Genomic DNA, 27,379 nt, shown 5'->3' on the forward strand with positions numbered 1-27,379 from the left:
TATATATATTTCAATCACATTCAAATATAAAAAGTAATTTATGTAAAGTTCTAATTTTAAATATAAATGACACGACAGAGAAAGGATGATGAATTAAATATAATGATAGAATTTAAAATAAAATAATTGTCCAATTTTTATTGGCCATTGAAGATGAAATTGTTTAATTTTATTTTCATCTTCAATTAATTAGATAAACCTTTTTATAAACAGCAGATAAATAAAAGTAATTTTTTTAAAAAAAAAAACTGACTCTTGAAAAGAATCCGAGGAAGTAATATTTCGTGTATGCAAGTATATTTTTTAATTAATATAATATAAAAAAAAAACATTGAAACAAAAGTGTATTCGCTGTAGTCAAAAGGTTCTGGGGCCAGGAATCCTTTGAAAGTGGGTTCGTTTTATTTCGTCTGGTCTCGTCGCTGTGATTAATTTTAGACTTGAGTGCCTGCCTCTCAAAAATTTCTAGAACCCACGTCACTTTGGAAGTTGGCTTCCTTTTCTTCTCTTTTCTCTTCTTTTCCTTCCCAATATTGATGCTAATATTTATACAAGAGTCCTTTGCAAGAATCCATAACAACACCCTCTATTAACCTTTCTCTCTCCTCTCTTTCCTCTCTCTTGGAACAAACGACAAGTTATGGTAGTATTTGTCATTCATTTCACAAAACTGGTTCACCTTTGGACCCATGGCTTCTAAAAACTCCACGTTGTTCCAGTCTCGCTTCTTCCTCTTCGGCTTCTATTGCTGGGACTGGGAGTTTCTCACCGCTCTTCTCCTCTTTAGTTCTTCTTCCTAATCAAATAACCTTCTCCACCATACATAAACCTTTTTTTTTTTGTCTTTTGTACTTAAATTTCTCATTACTACATCAACAAAAGAGGCATAGATTTTTTCTTCTTTTATTAAAATAATAGTTTGTGAGGTAGGTGGAGGGTAGATCGGGAAGAAAAATGTCGCAGCAGCAGCGTTCGATGCCGGCGCCGTTTTTGACGAAATCGTATCTGTTGGTGGATGATCCCGCCACCGACGACGTCGTTTCGTGGAGCGAAGGTGGCAACACCTTTGTCGTTTGGAAACACGCCGATTTCGCTAATGATTTGCTCCCCAAGTACTTCAAGCACAACAACTTCTCCAGCTTCGTTCGCCAACTCAACACCTATGTAAGTGTCTCTCTCCCCCTTGTCCCATTGTTTTTTTCTCGTTAAAAGATTACACCATAACCAGTGATATAATTAAAATGAAAAAAAATTATACAACTTACATTAGAAGTTAGTTTAGTAGGTTCAAATGCCTATTCTATGAACGTATATATGTTTGTGGAGAATTATTAGATAGTCTTGAATTATGACTTATTCATGGTGTCATTTATAATAGTACTTGACTATGTGATAACTTCTCTTGGTATGGGCATGACTAGATTCATGGTGTCATTTATAATAGTATTAGGAGCGTGTTAAAACAAATATTTCTGGTATAGTATTTCGTCATGTTTGCGTTACGAATTCTGTGTGAAATAAATTAATGACGCTTGGTGCCTTTTAATCATATGATTTGATTATTTTGCTTGGTTTTTTAAATGCGTGAAATCGTGGGATTGGATTCTGGTGTGGAAGTTTCCACCCGAGTATCATTTTGGCGTATATCGAATATAAAAAAAGTGGGTTGTAAATTGTGGAGGATTGCTTGGCTTTGACTTTGTCTCTTGATTGTTGAAGCATCGATGTTTTTTTTTTATCAGTGTTATTCTTTTTCCTAAGTTTTTTCCACACCGAATATTCTTCGTGGAAGATTACTTCTCCACATGCGGTTCAAGAAACAAATGTTAAGATTTGAAGAGATTTTTTGTGGTCGAAGGCACGTGATGCTTAGTGCTTCAGATCTTTTCCTGTTGGGTGGCCTAATTGGAAGAATTTCTTTTCATTTTTTCCCCCCAGCAGTGGAAGGCCTTTAAGTGCTTTTTGGTGATTTTTTAACTTGAAAAAATAGCAGAAGCATGAAAAGTTGAAAACTGAAAAGTGTAATTATGGAATGGTCAAAATAAATAAATAAATGAGTGAACTGAATGGGTAAGGAATTAAGGATCCTATGCCTATACATAAGTATCCTTTTTATAAAATAAAATGAAATAATCTCTACTCTCATCCTTTGGAAAACTACCTTCTATATAATGCATTGATTTAATTTGGAAAATAATAGTTTTTCCTAATAAAGTTAATGGTGAGATAATTGTGAGTTGGGTTTAATTTTAATATATGAAGTTGTTAAGGAGGTTTAACTCGTTGAACAGGATGGCGTAAGTTTTATAAATCTCTTCTTTTGATTTTTATACATAAAAAAATACAATATGCTCAAAAGTCAAATAATATTACCTTTGGAGTGAAATATAAAGTACTAGTATATCATATGATGAAAAAATGATATTATAGTTAGTGGGGTTGGTGGCTAAAATCCATAATTAATTTTGAGTTTTGTTAGATGGAAATTGTAGTTGCCACCTGCCTTTGTTTAAATGCGAAACTGAATAGTGGTGAGTGGGGACAGTAGTTGTGCTGCCACTGTACTAATCGATTCGACTATGCTTCGATATGAGCTCATGGCGGATTGCGCGGATCATGATTTATTTTATTTTTTTTCTTTTCTGTTCTGTTCTTTATTTTTGTTGTTTCATTTTGCTCTATTTTTTATTGCATGCTGTCGTTAATTAATGAACTGGGTCATTTCAATACTAAGGTAAAATTATAAAACTATATTCACTAAGTTATATGTTAATTATTCGAACTGAATAACAATATTCAAACAAATTCCAATTCCTTTGAAAGTTTCTATATTTTTTATTTACTTAAATAGAAAAAGTAATTTCTAATTGATCAAAGAGGAAGAAAAAAGAAATAAGTAATTTTGAGCCTCAAATGCTTTTTTAGCTGTTCCCCCTTACTGTTGAATTAATTAAAATTATTAATTGAAATTCAAAGGAAGGATAAGTACTTTCCAAAATAAATTTTATTCAAATTAATTTTAATTTTATTTAATTAAATAAAGTTTAATATACTTTTCCTGTTTATATTTTAAAAAAATAAAAGAATTTAACATCTCTCCATATTTAATGGATTTAGTTTCATATTACATTAGTTATCTTTTTTATAATAAGTTTCAATATGTTTCTGGTCATATTTTACCAAGTCAAAGTAAAATATTTTTATTAAAATTTTCATTAAATAAAAATAATGAACATTTTTATTTTTTATTAATTCAAAATATGTAATTTCTATGTTATAAAAAATATATATAATATGTAGGATAAGTTTTATATTTTCATATCATATATCATAATCCATTTTAGAAAAACCGTTTAGGGTAGTATATTATTAAAATAATTTGATTTTTAATATTGTTATATCTGTTGCTAAAGAATGAAGATGAATGAATAGATAAAAAAATATTGGTGGTTTTTCACATTTTTTTAATGTTGAATAATTCAGGGATTCCGAAAAACTGTTCCCGACAAATGGGAATTCGCCAACGAGTATTTCAAGCGAGGACAAAAGGATCTTCTCGCCGAGATCAAGCGGCGGAAGACGGTGTCTTCGGTGTCCGGAAAATCCGGCAGTGGCGGTAACATTTCGGCGTCCCACTCCGGCGGCGATGACATGGGGTCGACATCGACGGGGTCGATGGAGGCGGCGACGGCGACAGTAACAACGACTCAGTGCGCGGATTTATCGGGCGAGAACGAGAAATTGAAGAAGGACAACGAGAAATTGAGCGACGAGTTAGCCCGCACGAAGAAACATTGCGACGATTTGGTGGCGTTTCTTAGAGACTCGCTGAACGTGGGCCCCGATGTGATAGATTGCATCATTCGGCAAGGAACGTGTGGGTCCAGCAACGATGATGCGGTGCGTTTTGATGCTACTGAAAATCTTAATAATCATAATCATGATGACGACGAAAATGCGGTAGGTGAGTGTGAACCAGAACAACCCAAAGGTGACAATGGAGAAAGTTTGAAACTGTTTGGGGTTTGGTTGAAGGGTCAAAATGGGAAAGAGAATTCAATTGGTAGCTGCCGCAAGAGAGGGCGCCAAGACCCTATTGCTGCCACTGCCAAGGAATTGAAGACCCTTGTCTAGGACATATCCTAAGGTTGTTAATTAATTACCTTATAATATTTCAAGAAACAACTATTATAGTCAGATCTAGAACACAAAAAAGAACTCTCTCTTGGTCATCATGGAACATGTATGGTCGATAGTAGTTGTTGTTAATTCATGGCATTTTGTAGTTTGGTTTGGTGATGGTGCAAGGGACTTCGTAAATTATACTAATAATGATGATGATTAAGATTATGTGTATAAGCATTAATTTGTATGATTGGATTTAAATGGGTCGTGTTTGTTTTCAACTTTTTAATTAGTGCTTCGTACTATTAATTAAGGAATTTGACATTGAAGGTCTCATTATTGCGTGGGACGACTATTGTCATGCTAATCTTAATTACCTTAGGTCGTACTATGTTACATGACTCGAGTTACAATTTATGCGTCAGGTTTGTCGGTTGATCCCTCGCGAGTATGTTTTAGTCAAATTTTAGGATGATGACATTGAGATTTTTTATAAGCAAATTTTAAAGACGTTGCTTTCATATTAGTTAGAACGTTAAGGAAACGAAGTAACGTATTTCATATTTGACTTTTAAAGTATAGAAGACGCTAATATATTGTTTGATGTAAGCAAAATTAATTTCGTCACAGGAAAAAATACTGCTGTATTCGTTTTTTTATTGGACTTATTTTGACATTTGTGTCACAGGGTGATTGATTTTGTCTCGTACCTTGTAACTTGTGTAATATTGATAAAAAAAATATTGGTCAAAAATCAAAATAATGTTCAAACAAGCACTAATATCATTTAAAATCATAACTCAAATAAAAAATTAATAGTTATGATTTTAATCCTAACTTATAACGTATATATATACATATCATCTTAATTGTATTTTTAATTAATAATTATAATTAAAAAAATTATTGATAGAAGTTAAAGACAAATACCAGGAGATTTTGAATAAGTTATATAATCTTAGTCAATACCGTATTAGATCTCTTAGCAATTACATTTAAAATACAGAATAATTAAATATAACTCCGTAACCATCAATTTGCTGAACTTCCTCAAATTATAATTTACCCACAATTACGCATTCCACTTGAAGTCCCGTCGGCCTGCACTTTGCAGAAAAGAATTGGATATAGTGGGGTGCAAGTTGATTATTTATTAGTGAATTAAAAACAAGTCTAGCTTCCACCGGTAGCTTCTAGTAAAAAAAAAGTGTAGAGCACATTATATATAACAAATTAAGCTGACTGTGTCCATGCCCTAACATGAAACACCATGTTCGTAGGCCCTTTCCTCAGTTTTGTTTTGTAATTCTATTATATTTCAATCTATTTCAAGAAGAAAAATTGCAGCACCTGTCCCGGTTTTCTTCTTGTCCTATAGTGATTTTCAATTCAGTTTGATTGTTAATTATTTTCTGCACTCTCAAACATTTGTTTTCACAAATTCAATAAATTTTTGCTTATTGTGTTATTTTTATATATAAAAACATTTCTTATATATTTGTATGGTCAATGGATTGTGTTTGGCAAGAAGTTTGCCTTCTAGAAGGTTTCTTTGTTCTTTAAGTAACTCAATAACTACTTTTAAAAAATAAAACAAGAAGATAAAAATGATTAAATTTCTTATAAATTAAAATCAACTTGTACACTTCAAGTTTTATAAAAGTTCACTCATCTATTTTTTTTTTCAAAAATTGAGGTGCATAAATTAATTTTAGTTTATACAAAAGGTTTAATTTATTTTGCTTCTTAATTTTTTTATAAGTGCTTATAGACCAAAGTGACCAAATACATCTTAAACCTTCACTTTAAAAAATCATGTTTAGATGTTTAAAACCTAATCATATATTAAGTAGATTCCTCCCAGTCCCCCCTCCCCTATCTTTAGATATTTTATAGTGAATAATGAATGACTCCAAGAACAAATTCTGCACTACTCCAAGAACAAAAACTACATATAAATAAATATATACAAGATTAAAATCGAGATATTATAAAACTAATAGGCCTTGACTGTGAATTTGGGCTTGTGCTGATCAGGCCATTTTTTTAAAAAAGAAATTAGACTACAACTTTTTTTTGACATTTTTTTTATGAAACTTTTAATCATCTGGTGCTGGTAAATTGCATTTGAGACAATTCTACCTATCACATAATATAAGAATAGAAGTATTGTTAACAAGTACTACTTTGAAAGGACGTGCCATAAAAAAAACTCGCTCTTCCAACTTTGAAGAAACAAGGTTAAATTGATTAAAATTTTACCAAATTTTTAATTAGGTTTCTATTTTTTTAATTGAGTCTTCCAATTTAATTATTATCATGAAAAATTAACTGTAAACACTTAATTAGAGTTGCAAAGAGTGTGGACTATTAATGTTTTGAAGTGTATTGTAAGCAAATTGAGTCAACTGTAAGAGTTTTTATTTTTTTTTACAATTCAAAATAATTATGAGAGACTTATGAAAAAAATAATTAGATTAAATTAACCTACAACAATTAAATGGCAGGATCCAATTAAAAAAAATTGGGAACTCAATTAAAAAAATAATGTTTAAGAATCTAATTCAAAATTGATTAAAATATAAAGACCCGTAGAAGAATTGAACCAAGAAACAATAATGATTCATTATTTTAAGAATTAAGATAAAGGTTTAATCCATGCTCAATTAAGATAGAAAAAGGAGAGAAATAAGAAAAGAAAAAAAATTAAAAAAGAGAATATAATATATGTAGAATAAAAAGATAAAAATAAATAAATAAATAAAGTAAAAATAAAATAAAAGAAAAATGAGTATATATTTATATTTTTTTATTCTAATATTATATTCACACACAAAATATTCATTTGTAGAAGAGGAAATTACGAATTGGATGTGCTAATATATAATTTTTTTTCAAGGGAGTGTGACTCATTTTTTCGTGCTAAATAACACTTTTTTTTTCAAGAATAAGATGGATCGCTCATCAAATTGACTCTAGAGCAATAGTCAATAGATAAGTTAGACAATCTACGTTTGAAAGTTTTGACCAATAAGATGGCTTGGTTTTGTTATTGAAACTTCAAAACAGATTACTGGGATTTTTTTTTTTATCTCAATTCAAGTTACGAATTTTTTTTCTTTCAAAAACCTCGCCATACATGCTATGATAGACTATCATTTGAATTTAATTTTAGAATTTTATATTATCTCACTAACAAGAGGTGCTACGTTATTGTTACATTCACAACGATATTTTGATGGACAAAATATATATTCAAATTAGATCTTTTTTCCATAAAGGATATATGTGTGTGAGAGAGAAAAATTAATAAAAAAAGAAAATTTATAATTAGAGAGTTGTATGATCAATGTAATTGTTTATAGTTTTGTCTTTCTCTTTCTCTGCACCTTTAAGTTCGTGCATACTCTTCTCTTATTCTAAGACTGAAAATATTTTTATTTCATGTGGCAGTGTGCAGTGGGGCAAGAGAATTCTATAATAGTCTTGGCTGTCACCCGTGTTATCTTTTCTAATGCATGTACTGTTCACTATGATGACACTGGCATTAGATGAGATTAGCTTAGATAAGATGGGACGTCTCATCAGATTCAGATACTTCCCAACCAACACGGGGAATTAAAGATATACAATTTGGCTTGGAAGACCGACACACGTTAGATTTAGTTAACCAATAAAATTTAATCTGTGTAATAATAGGATGTTAATTAGGCTTTTTTAAGTTAATATGTATTTTATACTATGTAGAAATTAACTTATGTGTAAGAAGGACGAGAAGTTTTAAATCTAATTAAGTCTCAAAAATCGATAATTAATTTTATTGTTGATCCAAAGGATTAAAATTTATAAAAATATTTGATGGGAAAGTTAAAAATCCTACTAAAAATCAACTTTATGTTAAAATTGATTGGATTGGAGGATATATCAATGTGATTTTAGTTTTTTTTTATATAGTTTATACAATAAAAATAGAATCCTGATTTTTCTACCACTCCATAGTAACATGCTACAATTGCGCACTTGCCTACATGGCTTATTTAATTATTTTAATATTATCATTATTTTTTTAAAAAAAAGGGGAAAAAGGCTCAATTCTTTAAGTTTTTTTTGCAAAGGATATGATTTTCGCTAATAGAAATATGTTGAAATACTGGACTTAAAGTGTATCATCCAATGAATGTAAACCAGCTTGTTTAAAAGCAAAACAAGGACTATCATCCAATGTTAATTAACAGTTTTCACAAAGCTTCTCAAATACAGATTTCTTGTATGATAAATGTGTCACAAGGTAGCACAAGGGAATACTAATCAAATAGTTTTAAAAATAAATAGAAACACTTAAGTTTATATTAATTCATTCAAATAAAGTTATGTCTAGTTCTCCTTTAGAAACTAGTAAAGAGTTCTAGTAATCAAAACTTGATTATATCAAGTATTATGTCTTGCTCCTCCTGCCTACAACAATATTTTTTAGGCCATTTCTAGCACAACTCTTAGATTTTTCATAAATTTAAGAAATTCAAGTATTGTTTAAGATCAAGTCACTCCTTATTTTCATAAACAACAGATGTTTGAATGAATCACAAATTCAAATCACTCAATAGAGTGGATAAACACTTAAGCTTGAATACAATGAAACAACTTTGCTAAGCAAAGAATGAACAACTTAAGCACAAGAAAGTCTCGTCCAATAACTTGTCAGGAATATCACTTTGAAATCTCTTGCTCGTTTTCTCTTCATTTTCTTGCAATGAATATGAGAGCTTAAGTCACCTTTTACAGACTTTAGTGAAGAGATCTATTATGAGATTAGCGCTTGACTTGATATGATCGTTATCTCACAGCTGAAGGCATTGCCATGTGTTGTTTTCTTGTGGAGAGAGATAGCAACATGTGCTCCTTCCTCTGCAACACTAACGACTTGGAAGAATATCCTCCCAGATTTCTTCTATTCTCTTCTATTTTTTGTTCTTTCTTACTCGAAATTCAAATGTTAATAATTTAAAATAAGAGAGATAAAATGAATTTACTAAAGATGAGTTCGTGCACTTCCTTTTTTAGCTAACATGAATCTAGTACATGAGTGGATATCACTTAATATAAAATAGTTTGTGTAAGTGAATAGGTCCATTGAACACGAATAAAGAAACACAATGTAAATACAATGATTTTTACAACTGATTGGACACTTGTTTGGAATAGCGCGGAGGACGTTGAATATAATACTTTATAAAAAGAAGTCTCTGTGAGTGAATGAATGACAACCAATAAAGAGCAAATAATAGATGCTTGTTATCATATGTGCTCACATATAGTGAGTTCTGTTTGCTAAAGAATAAATCATTAGTTCATCAATAATTTATATCTTTGTAATCATCAAAATGCTATATATATGTTAGTCAAGGCAACACTTTATCCAGTACATATATAACATTTCTTGAAGGAAAAACGCTATCTATTTTTTTGGTTACATACAACGCTTGTTTGAAGAAGCGCTCTCTCTCTCTCTCTCTCTCTCTCTCTCTCTCTCTCTCTCTCTCTCTCTCTCTCTCTCTCTCTCTCTCTCTCTCTCTCTCTCTCTCTCTCTCTCTCTCTCTCTCTCTCTCTCTCTCTCTCTCTCTCTCTCTCTCTCTCTCTCTCTCTCTCTCTCTCTCTCTCTCTCTCTCTCTCTCTCTCTCTCTCTCTCTCTCTCTATATATATATATATATATATATATATAATCTAATTTGGTTCATTTTCATCTTTGTAAACCCATGCACATGATCCAAGCCATCTATACACAAATAATCCAAGCTATATATCCAAAAAAAGTACAGAGTTATACAAACATAATCCAACATAGCAATCAAAGATGTTGCCAATGCAAACATCATTCTTAGTATACAAAAGGCATAATTTACTACTACAATAGGCAATTATGTAACAAAATTAAAAAGGTACACACACTATATATATATAATATAATATAATATAATATAAACCTAGCATATATATTACATTTTGAAGTATATATTAAGTTGTTTCCATTAACTCAATAGATTATGTTTGATACCAATTGTGCAACCTTCTCAACTTTTACCCTTAATTTGACAAAGTTGCTTCTTCCTCTCATAGGCCAATTGTGTTTTTTTTTTTTTTTTTTTTTTTTTCCATTCTCTTTCAAAGTTCATGTTAACAAAGCAATTAGAAACTACAAACAAGAGGGACGAATTCTAACAAGGGGACCAATCTAGCTAAAACCTTAATGACAGTTTGATTTAAAAAGAGAATAACGTATTAATGAAAATGATAAGAAATATTAGCAAGAAATATTCTACAAAGAGACAATATTCATTTTTCAAGTTTTTGAACTAAAAATTTATTCTCACAAAATTCACATATCAAGAAAGAGTTATAAAAGGAGGGAGAAAAAACAATAGTTAAATCATCAATTACTATTTACATAGAAATGTGTTCAAGTTATTCATATGTTAGAGCAACCATATGTGCAACTACTATATCGAAATACTTTATCCAATGTAATATGTAACATATCCTTAAACTCAAGTAATCTGTAATCTATATTTGGAAATGCAAATGGATTCTTATGCCACCACTCATGTGAAGCACTTTAATTAAAGTGTAAATGAATCACATGGTAACTTTTTGTGACCACATAAATCCCAAAGCATTGTTTTAAATTTTAATCAAGAAAAATCTTCCCACGTCATTTCTTTACAACAAATCGTATTTGAATCTCAAATGAGACATTAGTGCCAAAATTTCTATTGTATTACAGTAATATATATATTGACACACACACACAAATAAGTTGCTAAAATAAATTAGTTATGGAAAAAATTAAATATATTATTATGCTTTTTATAGTTCAATATATTGCTAATTCTTCGAAGAGTGCAAGGTGTAAATAACATCCTTAAAATTTAGAAAACTTTTATCATCCTTATACTTTTAGCATGGTTGCTTGATAAAATATAATCTTATTTGAATCATCGAGATATTTGATATAGTTGATTCATAAAGATGAGCATCCTAGAGAAAAAAATTAGTTTAGACAAGAATTGTAGGTTGCTTCAGGATCCAATTGGTAAATTTGAACTTTAGTTATGAAAGAAATGAAAAATGGAAAATTTAAATAGAGAACGGAAAATTAAATACATCTTAGGTCAACACCATGTAATAAAGAAATGCCCAAGAAAGAGCAAGTACAAGTACAAAATGGCAAAACTTGTTAAAAATATAGGTAGGGTGGATACAAAATTCTTAAAAGAATATGACACACATTATTATGTAATGTTGATAAGTTCAGACACAATTTCAATACCATCATCAACCTTTATGTCCACTATGACAATGTGTTTCTCTTTATCAAGGACAACCTACAGGAAAACAACATTTAGTTATAAAATAATTTAATCAAGAGAAACAATTTGATCTTTTAGACAAATTATTTTTCAAAATTATAACACTGAGCTACAATTTTTCTTAGGTATTTGCTCAGTGTTACACAACATTTAACATACTTATTTAGCATAAGCTTCAGAAATTTAAGCATCCAATTTAAGAAGGGTGAGAAACAACAAGGGACCCTAATGAAATTAAGAAAGCATGTAAAGATTTGCCCCCTTAGATTTTTGGCCACTTTTGCACTGCTCCACATACCATTCATCCCAGGCCATCTTCTGCACATCTTTCTCCATTTTTTTAAATTGCACCATCCACCATAGTCAACTACTTGCCTTTATTGCCTTTTTTTTTTCTTTCCTGCCTTTGAACTCAACTAACTTTCACTCTAAAGTATACTTATAAAAGCCCTTCCTCTTTTCCTGTATTACTATTACTATTATTACTTCTCCTTAAAACCCCATCCTTTCCCCATTCCAAATTAAATTCACATCGCATCTACAATATAGTATTAAGCTCAAAATTAAAACCCCATCCCAACCCGTAACAGATTTTCACAGCCACAAAATTCACATACAAAAAACCAAAAAAAACACGGGCCAAATTTAGAGGCACAAAAACCCTAATCAAATGAAGGAAAAAAATAACAGGAATACAAATCACAAGTTCATGGGGAGAAATGAACACCAACATTGTTCAAATTTAATAAACTAAAAAAAAGGTGAAACCTTACAAAAAAAATAAACACAGAACCCTTTCCCAGTGAGTGAAAACCAACGAAGGGCCAAGGATGACAATGGGGTAACGATGACGCGCGACGAGAGTGAGAGGAAGACGGATGGTGAGGCCATGAGAAATGAAACTAAGAGCACACAAGGCAAAGATCCTTCTCCCACTCTCCTTTAAGTTTGCTCTCTCTCTCCTTCCCTCTCCAAAGAGTTCCTCTTTCTCGACGGTGCTGCCCTCTTTCCCCTTCCTTCTGTTTCTTCGCTGACCCTATGTTATTTTAGAGAATTTGAAGGTCTTAATTTTTTTAATAAAACTCCCAGTAGGATCTACTGAATGGCTCAGCAAGCAACAATCAAAATAAACCGGGCGTTCGGTAATATGCTGGGGTTTAAGTATAATTTTCCATCAAAATATTGGATGCGTTGATATTCGTTTCTTTGCAAAATGAATACTGCATTTTTTTTTTTTTTTTTTTTCTTTAGTCAACATTGACAACTAGCCACTACATAGAGGCTATCTGGCCCCTTTTAATCTTTTACTTACATGAACTTGCAGAATTATCTGATGCTCCCATTCAGTCTTTTAAAATTTTAAAAAATTAAAACCCAATCTCAAACCGTGATCAACTTCTAATGGTCTAGGAACTCAAATATAAACGAGTTCATAACACTAGAATACCAAGTATTAAAGTAAGACATGAAAACTAACATTAATCAAAACTGATACTTCCCATTTATTAATGGAAAGAATAGACAACAAATGATTTCGATACACACGCCCAATAAATAATCTGCATGGTTCTTTTTTTTTTTCTACCATCAAAAGAAAACAAATACCGACCAAGCTTGGTTGATAGATACACCATTGCAAAAGGACAGTGTCCATCAAAGCCACATTACCATGCTAAATACCAGTCTCCTATATCCCTACCAGAACCTGCTACGGAATTTGTTGTAGCCAGCAAAAATCAATCTAAAAATCAACCTCCCAAGTAGAAGAAGCTTAATCAAAACTTTTATTTCTGCCAGACCAAAAATTAATAATAAAGCCTTCCTGAGTTTTTTTTTTTTTCAAATCCAGCTGATATTTCTTGCTCCTCATGATACTGTTGATGCCCCACTAATGGTCTGTTTAGCCACATATATTTGCTTTACCTTTGTTGAGGAAAAGTTTTTGTCTGAACCCAGAGATTGATTTCTACCTTGGTACCCTCTACGATGGGACCATTCACCCCCAGAATTATTCCTCTGAGAAATACCACCCCTCTGATAATTACCATGCCCTGAGGAATGGTCAAATTGTGAGGGCTGATTCTTGAAAGAAGAACTTGCATTCTGGTTATTACTACTATGGCTATTGCCATTCAGAACATCAACCTTCAAAGTATCTGTAATGGGGATCACAGATGGAGTCTTGTTGACAACACTCTGTGCTGAAGTCTTGGTAGGAGTTGAGTTTGAAGTGTCCCCTAACCCAAGTTCATCGGGCAATTGGTTGACATTCACATCAGTGGCTCTAGGAAAATTCCTATCGCCCTCAGAAGATGTTGAAGCTCGAGAACCGGTAAACCTTTTGGCATTTAATGGCTGATCAACAGAAGGGACATGGCTGAACTGAGAAGTCTGTATCCCTTCTTGTTGCTGCAATGGCATTGACAGAGGAAGTTGTGAATTAGGAACATGTGACCATCGAGCTTGTACCGACATCTCAGTAGAGGGCTGGCAAAAATTTTACACAAATGTTAATTACAGAAAAAAATCTACCACATTAGATAAACTACTACAAAAGCAAAGATCGATGACTTTTACTGTCTTTTTGGTACAAAGCTAAATTATAATATTGACAAATCCCAAACAACAACTATACTGACTACAGACATTGAACAATAAGCATTGAAGATTTTGTATGATTATTGCAGAAATCAACCACAAGACATATCAAAACTTTACCTGGAAAGGAGAAACATCAAACATTGCCACAGGAGAAGCCATTGGCATAAGTGGTGAACCAGGAGCAAGATGTTGAATTGGAGAAGGAATGTTAGCAGGATTCCTCTGTGAAGATGCCATATTCATACTGTTTATATCCCCCTCACCAGCCCCCGCAGCAGAAGATGTAGGAATGTGTTTCCAATCAGGCTGCTTTCCAGAGGGGATATAAGTGGTTCCCATGAAACTCAAGCCAACTTGACCAAATTGCCCAACAGGAGCAAAATGGTTATAAACAACCATGTGTGGTGGCCCCTGGACTCCTGGAATGCCTCCAGGAGGAGCAATAAAAGGCCCAGTGAACCCTGTCGGAGGTCCATAAAAAGATTCCACACCAGAATGGCACTGTTGCCAGCTCCCAATTGGCCTTGATGCAGATGTAGTACTTTTTTGAGGCTGTGACTGTGTTGTAGATGCAGACTCATCATGAGGTCCATAAGCAAAGACAGGACCACCCATCATAGGATTCATTTCATAGAAAGGAAAATGAGAAGGAGGGCCTGAAGGAAAATGAGGAGGGACAGAAGGAAAATGTGAAATCATTTGACCCGAAGAATTTTGTGTACTTGGTAAGGGAGGCCACAAGGAAATTGGCAGAGTCTCAACAGATAAGTCTGCTGGAAGAGATACGCTAAGAGGCTCCTCGGATCTAGATTGATTAGCTAATTGCTGCTCACAACCTACTCCTGCTCAAGTAACTAATATAGATAAATACAAAGTTCCAGAATACAAATTGGTGATGTCAAGAAAGAAAAACTATGTGTAACAAAGAGGAAGAAGATTCACCTGCTACTACCCTATCAATATCTGCAGCTACAAAACTTTTACCATCTGAAGCAGGGACAGAACAAGTACCCAATCCATTTCCAACAATCTCGTCACTACTAATGGCAGCAACAGCAACAGCTGAAGCAGCTGCTTCGGCTTCGGCTTCCGCATCACAATCTTCTAAGTGACCATGAGTTTCATTACCATGTTTCTCTTTATCAAAGAAAAGGCTGCAGTCATTGTCAGATCCAGTAAGATTGTGGGACATTTGCATGTCTGATCTAGATGATCGAGGTGGACCAATGCCATGAGACACAACACGGCTGTTGGATGGAAGAACAGTTGGAGATGTTACTGCCCCTGAATACAAAGTGCAATATCCTCCATCAGTAAGGCAACTGAAAATACAGAAATATTACCTCAAACTGCAAGAAAATTTCCTATCACTAAACAAATGAATAACTAAACAAATCCCAATGCAAAGTTTATTTGCTAACCAAACTGAATTTTCTCTCCAGCAAGCAAGGAATTAATTGGGCTGGAAGCAGATGAAAAGATTTTCTCCTTTGTCAAAATGGATGATGTTGGCAAACTGGGTTCATTAACAGCACCAGTCATATTGCCAACAGAAACCTGTGAATCAAACTGTTGAGGCTTCATAGCCTCATCAAGTTGTGTCTGTGTAAGTGCCATTACCTGCCATAAAATTTTGCTTTAGATTCTCTCAACAAAGGGGTTGTACAAATAAAAATATTCATGCATATGCCTGAATTCAAACTACTCATCTTTAAATTACACCAATTTGATTCCCATTCCCCAAACATCCCCCCTCTAAAAAAAATCAGAAATACTAAGTTGCTCCTAAGAAAACATTTCAGTTCCTCCAAAATAATTAGATAGGCAAAATTTGATTATGGGTTAACTCATCAGCGGAACTATGCTATGCATAGATTGCCATTGTTCTGTTACAGAGTGAGGGAGGAAAATTCAAACCTGTTGACTAATTTGCGCATTACCCCAAGAGCCCAGAGATGCCTGAACATTATCTAGAACCTTGTTCTTGCTTTCAAATATCACACCAGACCCAGGGTCCTTTTCACCACCAGAAACTGCTGGGAGACTTGTCTTATGTGACCTGTAATAGGAAAAAAATACATTATTTTTTTGTACAGTGATAGCCACCAAGAAATCTTACAAGACAGAAACTACCTGCTCATCTGTGATCTTAAATCGGGCTGGGCATCAATTTTCAAAGGAGGTGTGCCTATCGGAGGTAATGCTTGGGACAGTAAACTTGAATTAAATCCAGATGAGGCATCCATCTTAGTCATTCCCCGCACATCAGCAGCAACAAAATCGGCATGGATACTGTTTGCCACTTCAACTGCAGTTATGGATCCTTTGGTAGAATTGGCCACTGCCACAACACTTTGCGAACCGGAACGGGGTCTCCGTTGCGCCTAGCATTAAATAAAAAACAGTTAAGAAATATGCAATACATACAATTATGATATAAGGTTATATGTACAGACAAAAATTATAACCTTTGCAACCCGAGACTTGGCCTTGATTTCTTTCTCTCTCTGTTCTCGACGATCATTTAACATTTGCCTCTTTGACCTTACTTCTATAAAGTCATCTTCATCACTAGGAACTTCAATTCCAGGTTGCTCAAACACACGTATAATTCCACTTTGCAATGGAGCATCAACATCTTCCTCAGAACACAAATTCCTTTTGAGATTACTCTGTCCAGAATGTGAGAAGCCCTGAGTCTTTGCTGATTCTTTTCCATCAACTTTTTCACCTCTGCTTCCAGAATCCATTCCTTGTGAATTTTCTGTAGCTGACTCTACTGTCTGTTTTCCCAATTTATTGGCCATAGCCTTCCTATGTCCAGTCCTTCCAGATACACCTGCTCCCCTCCCATTGATATTTGACCTATTATCCAACCCAAACTGATCGGTCAAAACAGAACTAGTAGACTGCCTCTTTTCAGCACTTTCCCGAACTCGAAACTCAGTGCGCTGCATATTCCGGCGAGGCCTCCTCATAAATCCTCCAGAGTCTGGGCGATTAACCCTTGTAGCTGGACCTGATGATCTTGGGTTTGAATTTTTTACAGTAACGGCATATCTCTTTCCCCTGCCACAAAATTGTGTTTTTGACTCCATAAAATTCTCTTTTGAAACTGGATGAAGTGATGCATCTCTAGTGACAGGCTGAACTTCTGATTCTTTTGCACTGGATGAAATATTGCTGCTCTTACCAACTACATTTTGATTCCCCTTCTTATCCAATTGGAAACTAGAAGTCCTACTGCTATTATTAGGATCATGAGCAGCCTCAAATCGACCCTTTATTCCAGCAATATTTTCTGCATCTTCACTTGGCAGTGAACTTTGTGGTAAGTTTCTTGAATTACCTGGTTGGCTGTCAACAGAATGATGCCTGATCTCATTTTTCATAAAGGAATCAGAAGTTTCTGGAGCAGTTTGAACTGGCATTTGACCTCCAGGGTTATGACTGTAAGAGAAACTAGATGGTATATTAGGCTGAACAAATGACATGGATTGAGGACCCAGAGGCATTATAGCTTGTGATATGGGAGATGTATATCTTAGCTGGCCAAATTGAAACAAAGGAGGCTGCGATGGATGCATGTGTGAGAGGGGTGCACCAACCTGTGGATGCAGATGCAGTGGCATCTGTATAGAACCAATCTGTATGGCAGGTACGGGTGATGGTATCAAAGATGGACCAGAAAACAGACCAAATTGAAGCTTAATGGGTACCTCAGCTTGACTTGGAGCATTAGAAGATGAGTAGTGAGGGGCAACAGTAACTGGACTCGGTGTTGTACTATGTTGGGTCAACAGGCCATTAGATGCTTCCTCATTAACTAAACTCTCAGACACCACAGGGGAAAGAGAATTACTAGGCTGAATGACCAAATCTTGAGCAGGCTTCTCTGATTCCTGGAACACAGTGGAAGTGCTGTTAAGATTCACTTGAGAGGTATCATTAACAGGTTGGAGGGCCTTGCCATTATCACGTGCATTATCATAAGATACACATTCTTCTGAAGCCTGTGGTGCCATAAATGTCGTTTCTTCATCTTTCAATGTCCTTTCAAACTCTTCATTAGGCATCCCAACCTGTACACCCTCATCAAATCCTAATACAAGGTTATCCATCAAGTGGGGCAATCCTTTCTCCTGCAAATGCATATCTTCAAAATCTTGGTTGAGTTGAGCATGATCATCTCCTTCATGCACTTCATCTTCTTCCTGATAATCTTCATCTTCATCATATTCCTCTTGTTCCTGGAACTGCTCATTATTCTCAGTAGTCCATTCATCATCATCCCCACTAGAGACAGGACATGGAGTAACTACGTTCTCATTTCCAGCAGGTGTTGCAATGGATTCATTGTCTGGAGCTGTGAGGGGGCCATTTTTGCTTCCTTCAGAAGTCAATATTGTAGGAGAATCTCCAGAGTCATCCAAGTCATCTTCATCATATAGATGTGTTGGAGAACTTGGAGGGTTTGAAACAGAGAGTGAAGACTGAGAATCACACCTCGGCGTGATTTCCACTTTATGGTCCTCATTCTCTGTAGTCTCTTGCCGGGCATCCACTACTTCAGGTTGTCCACGGTTCCCATTGTCATAACCAGTTGGAAGGGTAGAGTCACTCCTGGTTGCCTGATTATAATGCATCTCATTTTCTAGGAAAGAAGAAGGGCCAGGGTGCTCATTTTCATTTTTGTAAGTTCTGTGAACAGAACCTAGTGAAGGAGGAGGAAGTACTCGAGGCTGCCTGACAGAATACCGTGACGACCTCCCCAAGGCATAGGGTCCCTCTGATTCAGAATTTGGATAAGTACGCTCAGGGAATGGAGGACATGGATTGCCACGGGAATGACCCTGCGTTCTACCATCACCAAATCTTTCAAAATAATTTTCATGAAAATCAGAATCAATCTCTGTATTTCTGCTAAGATGATCTCCATCTGCTGATTGGTTCCACCTCTGTGGTTTTACATGAGCATATTCATCTAAATGAGGCTCTGAAATTTCTCCTTTATGATAAGGCCTTGAAGACACAAATCCAGCACCAGCATTATAGTCTTTCCTCATAAATGGCTTTCCACCAATTGATAAATCTCTTCGGGGACTGTTGTGACTATTATCCTGGTCTTGTGGATAAAATGCTGAGCTGTTCCAATTCTCATATCCATCTCTTCTCCATGAATTAACTGGTTTTCCTCGATCCACAAAGGTGGAAGATAAATCTCTAGAGAAGTGAGACCTAGAGCCCATCTCCAATGCCCTATTCACACTTGACGAATCAGAAGATGCTGAAGTCAATATCCTGTCAACCATTCTTTCACTATCCTCCCAGTCACCCACATCTGTAGCCCTTGATGCTTCTTTTTCATTCAATATTGCAGGCATTTTCTCATCCACAACAACTGGAGCATTACTGCCACTTTTGGATACCTCAGCCTGCCTTCTAGCAATCCTTTGCTCCAATTCCAAAAGCTTTTGCTTAGCAGCTTGTTTCCTCCTCTCTTCTTCTAAAACGATCCTCTGTTTCTCTTCTTCCCTAGCTAACCTCTGTTCTTCAGCCTTCCGCAAAGCTTCAATCCTCTCTTGCTCAGCTCTCCATGCTGCCTCTCTTGCTTCTTCTTCCAATCTCCTCTGCCTCTCTTCCTGTTCTCTAGCCTGCCTTAATCTTTCCTCCTCTTCTCTGCGAGCCAACTCCAATGCCCTTTCTTGCTCCTCAATGATTCGCTGTCGCTCCTGTTCTTGCATCCTCTGAACCCTTTCAAGCTCTGCCTCAAAGGATTCTCTCACAGGATCATGGAAATCAGTTTGCTTCAGCACATCCTTCTTTTTCTTGACCACCCCAACAAGACCACCCAACAAATCCCTCCCATCAAAACCAGAACCTCCAAAATCTTTCATAAACGGATCCTCCAAGAAACCTTTTTCACTCTTTGGCAAGGCCCACTTCTCTCTACCAAAATTAAGCAGAGGATCATTAACAGGCAGCCCCTTACCACCCATCAAAAAAGCTGTTCTGGACACCGAGCTCTGGACAGAATCAGCTCTACTCCTGTTGAGTTGATCATGATTCCGATCACCATATGGTTCTACCACATTATTCCAAGGCTGCTGTTTCCCACCCTGACCATCCCTCTTTCCAGCATCTTCATCTCTAAATGGTGACGGAACATACTTGTTACTATCCTTCCCCACATCCCTACTCCCACTCGACGGCCTCACACCAACACCAACACCATTTCTCTCATTTCCAGCATCCTTGGGAAAGGACAAATTCGAACTCCTCCAAGAATTCCCCTCCGGCCCCATTCTATCATAAGCCTCCACTTCACTGTTCATAACCTTTCCAACTTCATTGCCCCTCAATTGTCCCCTCTGGTCATGCTTATGAGGCAAACCACCAACCCTAGGCATATCAACATCCCAAAAAGCCTCCCCCCGAAAACCATGATCCCTGCCCTCCCTGCTCAAACTGTAACCAGTGTCACGCTCATCATCGGCCCAATCCGACCGTGGGTTCAACCGAACCAGCGGCAGAGGACCAGGGAAATACTCCTCCTGCTTCCTCCCAAGACCACCCCCATACTTCGGGTGCACCACCCGCGAACCGCGACCACCATCACCACCACCAACCACATTCACTCTGCGAGGAACACTAAACTGATCAGTAACCAAAGAACCCTCCTTCTCCTCCACAAACACATTCTCATCACCCAGAGAATGTTTCTGCTTCTGATTCAGATTCTGATTCTGAATCGAATTCTGATTCTCCTGTATCTTCTGATTTGGGCCAGGCCCAGGCGCCAAGGTGGCACGCAGAGATGGAAAATCCTCTCCTCTCAAAACGGCAGACGAAACCGGCACAGCAGCCGCAGCAGCGGCCGGTTTAACGACTGGCCGCGACACATCCTCTGCGATGGGCTTGGTCCAGCCCAAACCGGAGGAGCTGGGCCTGGCCCCGGTTCCGGAACCACCCGGGCCGGCGGGCCCACCTCCCGATCCCAGCGAATCGAACCGCTCATGCTCTTTCCGCAGCGAAGGAAGGTTCAAGGGGGGCGGAACGGAAAGCTTGGGCCCGGCCTTGTGCGAGCTGCGGGGCCGCGACGACGACGGAGCTGCGGCGGCTCCGGCGGCAGGGCGCGGCGTCCGGGCGGATCCGAAGGCGGAGGAATGCTGGCCATAGGACTTGTTCAGATTCACTGAGACGTATTTGGTGCCGGAATTGGCCGCCATCGCAATCGCGAACCAAGTGTGAATCGCCAAAGCATGAAAACCCTAACTTTATGCGATTTTTTCCTCCGCTGACTTTTGATCCTGATTCACGGATTGTTGAATTCCAACCCTAACCCTAACCCAGTGATCTAAACGACAGGGTTGGGTGCAACTGCGATCGAAAGACGGAAGACTGGGATCTGGGGCGATGGTTATTAATTTTTTGTGTTTTGTTTTTAATTTGGGTTTGAAAGGGAAAGGGAGGAGTGTGGGATAAGAGGATCACCTTCGGGGGCGCAGGAGAGCGCGGCGCTGGTTAAGAGTGCGACCAATAGGAGAAGCCCTACTAGTCTAAGCGGCGAGAGAGAGAGAAATGAAATAAACGTAAAGAGGAAGTTCGAGTTAACCTTAACAATGTGAGAGCGAGCTCCAGCGAGGAAGCCAAACCAAGATTTTTTTTTTTTGAAATAAATAATTTTTTTTTGTCCTTGTGAATGTTTGAATTGATTCCGAAAGACAAATATTCAAATTTTAATAAGTAAAAAAAATGTAATAAATTTATTTATTTTATTTATTATCGTTAATGAAAAAACATACGTAACTAATATATTCATAGACGAATTTTCTCAAAAATATAATTTAATCTTTATCTTTCTTCTTTTTTTTAATCACTACAAGCATAATATTGCAATAAGCACTAAAAAATTAGGAAAGCAAACATAAATTAGTGATCAATAAGCATTATTGTCATAATAATAAGTATAATATTGATCGATAAGCATAATATGTCTATTACTTTGAAATTACAACAACATTAGATAGTGACAAAATCAAGTTGGATATCATTTTTTTAAGGATTAACTCAATGACTGTACATTTTTGTTTGAGTCTCAAATTTTGAGTATGATACTATCACATTAGAAATTTCATAGCAATATAATATTCCATCCCAGATGGTAATATCTCTTATCCTATTCCTAGAATAGAATGTATATTGTCATTTCTTTCCAAAAGATAATAATCAACTCTTACAATAATAAAGAAATATGTAATCTCTTATATCTATGGATTTAATTCTCAAACACCATGTCTTAATAACAATCTTCACATTCATACCTTGACAAGTATTACAATATGATAATTATCAATTAATAACATTACACAATATCACACCGGTATATAAATAAGTATATATACATATATAATTAAATAGTATTTATAATATGAAAACAATACACACCAATGAGGACCTAGAATCCGTGGTTAACTAATGTATTCATAACTATGTACATATAACGAATTCAACATATACATATATTAGTAATGTATATATTAGACACAAACATGAATGAGAAAGCCTCTCAATCAATTTCTCACAAGATCTCACAATAATATTATGATATTTAATTTTTTTTAACCACACAAGGATCAATTCATGGAAGAATCAATGTATAAATTATCAATTTATAACTAGTAAATTTAATTCTCACATAGAATTAAATATGATAATTATCTCTCATCCTATTCCCAAAATAGAATGTATATTGTCATTTCTTTCCAAAAGATAATAATCAAATCTTACAATAATAAAGAAATATGTAATCTTCTATATCTATCGATTTAATTCTCAAACACCATGTCTCAATAACAATGTTCACATTCATACCTTGACAAGTATTACAATATAATAATTATCAATTAATAACATTACACAATATCGCACCGGTATATAAATAAGAATATATATACATATATAATTAAATAGTATATAAATATGAAAACAAAACACACCAATGAGGACCTAGAATCAGTGATTAACTAATGTATTCATAACTATGTACATATAACGAATTCAACATATACATATATTAGTAATGTATATATTAGACGCAAACATGAATGAGAAAGCCTCTCAATCAATTTCTCACAAGATCTCACAATAATATTATGATATTTAATTTTTTTTAACCACACAGGGATCAATTCATGGAAGAATCAATGTATCAATTATCAATTTATAACTAGTAAATTTTAGAAGACGTTTTTCCAAAACAATTTACCATGAAAGTTTAGAAAAAAAGGTTATTTTACTCACCTCTTGTAAATCTCCCTAAGCCTCTAGATGTTCCCACAACATATCTCTATAATCATGCCATGTCCCCTTTCTATGTGTCCTCTTGTTTCTCAATTTCTCTCTCTCTCATTTTTTTCTTTTGTGAACATCCTCTAATTCCAACCTTTATTTATACTAATTCATAATAACTTAATCATCTAATTATTTGACTAGATCTTATCTTTTTATCTAAGATTAAATCTGCCATAATAATAAATAGAAGAAACAGTCTTTCAGCAAGATTTACTGATTATGAAGATATACAAAATCCCCCACAAGAGAAAATGGAACCCTCTAGAATGACCATGATGAACTTATGGCATTGTTCATATTTTGAATCATACATTCCTTACGAGGAACACAAACAAACCGCAACCTATTTCCTAGAAGAAACTCACCTTTCCCAAAAACTTCTTAAAGCAGTTGAAAAATGGGAAGAAGATAAAAAGTGTCAAGGACAAAGTTTTGTAAATAATGAAACAGCTTCAGATGATACTGATGAAGAAAATGAATATGTTTTCAGACAAAGATTATTTTCATCAATAGATAAAGAAAATTCCGATGAAGATAATATTTAAGATTTATTGACAAAAATTGATTTAAATAAATTTTATGAAAATGAAATCAACTTTAAACAAATGTTTAATACAAATTCTGAAATTAATGAAACAGAATCATTAATGTCGTTTCCTGAAACTCACAGGGGACTCATGAATGATGCTTCTAGCTCAAACTTCAACCCCCAATTTGATTACATTACAGAAGATTATAATATGGGATTCCCATTCCCCCCTCGTGAAAAAGTCATTACTCCTATAGATTTAACTCTAGAAAACATAAAATCAAAAGGAAAAAGGATGCCTATAGAACCAACATTCAATATGCCATCTCTTTTATTAAATATAGGAAGTATTGACCCACAACTACTTCCAAATTACATGGAACAATGGACTTCTGTTGTAATAAGAGACTATAAGGTAAACCATGAAAACCTTGTATCCAATAGTCAAGACATGATAGCAAGAGCCGAAACATATCTAGGAGACATAGCTAGAGCTTGCTGGGAATCTTTTAAACAAACCTTCCTAGAACAAATCAAAACAAATCTAATAGACCCTGGTCCAAATATCCATAATTTTTGTAGTCTAATACAAAGAATTTTTACAGCCCAATTTGTAAATGATGGAAACACCATCAGACAAAAAATTTATATGGGCAACTTAGAAAGACTCTATATAAGCTATTTTGTAACATGAGGATTTACAGATAGATCTTTAGGAGAAAAACTATTTTTAAAACTCCCGGGTAAATTAGGACAAAAAATTAGAGACAGTTGGAATGACGACCAAGTTGACCCAGTTATGAACAATTTAACTGTCAGAATCCAACACATAATGAAGGTAATGGAAGAAACGTGTACCAACATAGCCATTAATAAACAAATAAAAATGGCTGATTCAGAAATTTGTAAACAAATATATACTCCTCAACAATACCATAAGGAAATTAGGAGGAAAAGACCCCAGTATAAACCTCCAAGTAAACAACCTTCCAGGAGAAAGAACCTAACTAGACGGTATTCAATTAGAGCCTCTAACTCTAGAAAGCCTACTCTCAACAAAGAAAGACGTGTTAGGAAACTTAGAGATAATAAAACATACACAAAGCAATTAGAATGTTATGCTTGTCATCAACCAGGACATTACTCAAGAGATTGTCCAAATAAAACCAATTTGTTCACAAGAGAAGCAGAACTGATTAAGAGCTGTAGAATGAATCTTATCCCCATAGATGAGACAATCTCTATAGATTCAGAAATATATTCAATAGTTAGTTGGTCTGACTATACCTCTGAAGAAGATGAGCCTAATAAAGATTATAAAATTTTAAACAAATTCACAAAAAATGAATATACAAATATATACCCAGTAGATGATAAATACAATTAGTATGGAGAAATCCTTGATGATTTGGGATACAGTTTAATGTTCAAAACAGAATTAAATGACTGTGAACACGAAATACAGTTCCACATAGGACCAGATCATAAAGAATGTCATTTCTGTAAAAGATATCCCCATAAAACGTTAAGAGCTCACTATAGCTTATGCTACAAAAACTTCTGCAAAACTTGCGTACAAACTATCCTGAAAATGGAATTTCCTGATTCAAAGAAGGAAAATGATTCTGGAAATAAATTATGAATAACCAGATCTCCACTCTAGAGATCAGGTTAAACCAAATAGAAAAAATGGTAGATTTTCTTTACGAAAATTTCGAAAAAGAAAAAAATCCCAACTTTTCTGAAGAACATACTAGTGGGCTTATGGCATTACAAAACAAAGATTGTATCCCTATAATTTGTAATAAAGAGAAAAACAAAAGCCTACACATTTTAGTTAAAATAAATTTTCCTAAATTAAATAAATTTAACCAAACAAAAATAATTTTGCAAGCCTTGGTAGATACTGGTTGTTCTTTTACTTCTATATGCCAAAGTGTTGTACCCCAGCACAATTGCTTCAAAAGCAATATAATAACCAAAACTAGAACGATGTCTGAAGACATAATAACAAATGATACAGAAACACGAAATTTCACTATTCAATTATCTACAAATTGTGAAATTTTTGGTAATAAATTTTTTATAAATAAAGCAGATGTGGTAGACTTACGACCTGCTAGAGAAAAAATGCTTTTAGGACTCAATTTCATCATACATAATAATAGATCAGTTACTATTACAAAAGATTACCTACTAATCTCTACAAACTCACAAATGTCACCTATAATAGATGAACTCATATCAGAGTTACGAACAAAGCGTGGTGATGCCCCCACCAATGATAAACAATGTCCTTGTGATACACCCGGTAGTTGTAAAATAAAAGAATAAAAAAATCATGGCAATATAAACACTATAGAAACATACGACACATCCCATGATTCTTACTATGAAAGTATTTTAGAAAGCATAAAAACTGAAACAGAGCTACAATATGAGTTATCTATAGCAGAATCTGATTACAAATCTGTCAAAATTAACATAATTATGACCTTTGATAATATACAACAAATTATAGATGGATTGAATAAAACTAGCATAATAGGAGAGGACCCTACAAAATATTGGGAAAAAGATCCAGTTATATGTAAATTGGAAATCATAAACCCAGATCTGATAATTAGAACCAAAGATATTCAGTATGGGAATTTCGAACAAGAGGAACGTAAAAGCCACATAAAAACCCTCTTAGATCTAAAAGTTATAGCACCTAGTACTAGTCCTCATAGAAGCCCTGCTTTTATTGTTAATAAACATTCAGAACAAAAAAGAGGAAAGACTAGAATGGTCTATAATTACAGAAGGCTTAACGATAACACCCACATAGATGGATACACTATCCCCTCTAAAGATGTGTTGATAAATAGGATACAAAAAACTAAATGGTTTTCAAAATTCGATTTAAAATTGGGATTTCATCAAGTAAGAATGCATCCTGATTCAATAAAGTGGACTGCTTTTTCTTGTTCAGAAGGGTTATTCGAATGGAAAGTAATGCCTTTTGGACTAAAAAACGCGCCACAAATTTTTCAAAGGAAAATGGATAATATTTTTGGAAATTATAAAGAATTCACTTGTACGTATATAGATGACGTACTTGTCTTTTCAAAAACTAAAGAAGAACATTATTTGCATCTTAAACAAGTTCTTCATTTATTTGAAAAATTTGGGTTGATTATTTCAAAATCAAAAATGGAAATTTGTAAAACCCATATTTCCTTTTTAGGAGCAGAAATAGGAAATGGAAAAATAAGGCTACAACCTCATATCTCCCAAAAAATCCTTGGTTTCCCAGATAAAATGGAAGATATAAAGACCTTGAGAGCCTTTCTAGGTCTGCTTAATTATGTAAGAAATTTTATCAAAGACCTGGGAAAATATACAACCCCTCTTTATAACAAA

General features: G+C 34.6%; 2 protein-coding genes across 3 annotated transcripts; one reads left to right on the forward strand and one right to left on the reverse strand.

Moving 5' to 3' along the window:
- Positions 1-437: 437 nt before the first annotated feature.
- On the forward strand, positions 438-4,406 carry LOC114412419 (heat shock factor protein HSF24-like). Its single transcript, XM_028376313.1, has 2 exons — positions 438-1,164; positions 3,484-4,406. Exons 1-2 carry the CDS (start codon positions 955-957, stop codon positions 4,132-4,134), a joined length of 861 nt encoding a protein of 286 aa, XP_028232114.1. The 5' UTR covers positions 438-954; the 3' UTR covers positions 4,135-4,406.
- Positions 4,407-12,943: 8,537 nt separating this feature from the next.
- LOC114412420 lies at positions 12,944-21,746 on the reverse strand. Of its 2 annotated transcripts, none has more exons than XM_028376314.1 (7): positions 16,560-21,746; positions 16,225-16,475; positions 16,009-16,150; positions 15,513-15,711; positions 15,034-15,375; positions 14,209-14,933; positions 12,944-13,977 (listed from the first exon to the last, which is right to left on the reverse strand). In XM_028376314.1, the coding sequence occupies exons 1-7, from the start codon at positions 21,318-21,320 to the stop codon at positions 13,357-13,359; spliced, it is 7,041 nt and encodes a 2,346-aa protein (XP_028232115.1). In that variant the 5' UTR covers positions 21,321-21,746; the 3' UTR covers positions 12,944-13,356. The 2 variants fall into 2 exon arrangements, with proteins under 2 accessions (XP_028232115.1, XP_028232116.1); XM_028376315.1 differs by having other exon boundaries at positions 13,331-13,977; positions 14,209-14,927.
- Positions 21,747-27,379: the final 5,633 nt, after the last annotated feature.

This window comes from Glycine soja, chromosome 5, assembly GCF_004193775.1.
Source record: "Glycine soja cultivar W05 chromosome 5, ASM419377v2, whole genome shotgun sequence".
NCBI lineage: Eukaryota > Viridiplantae > Streptophyta > Magnoliopsida > Fabales > Fabaceae > Glycine > Glycine soja.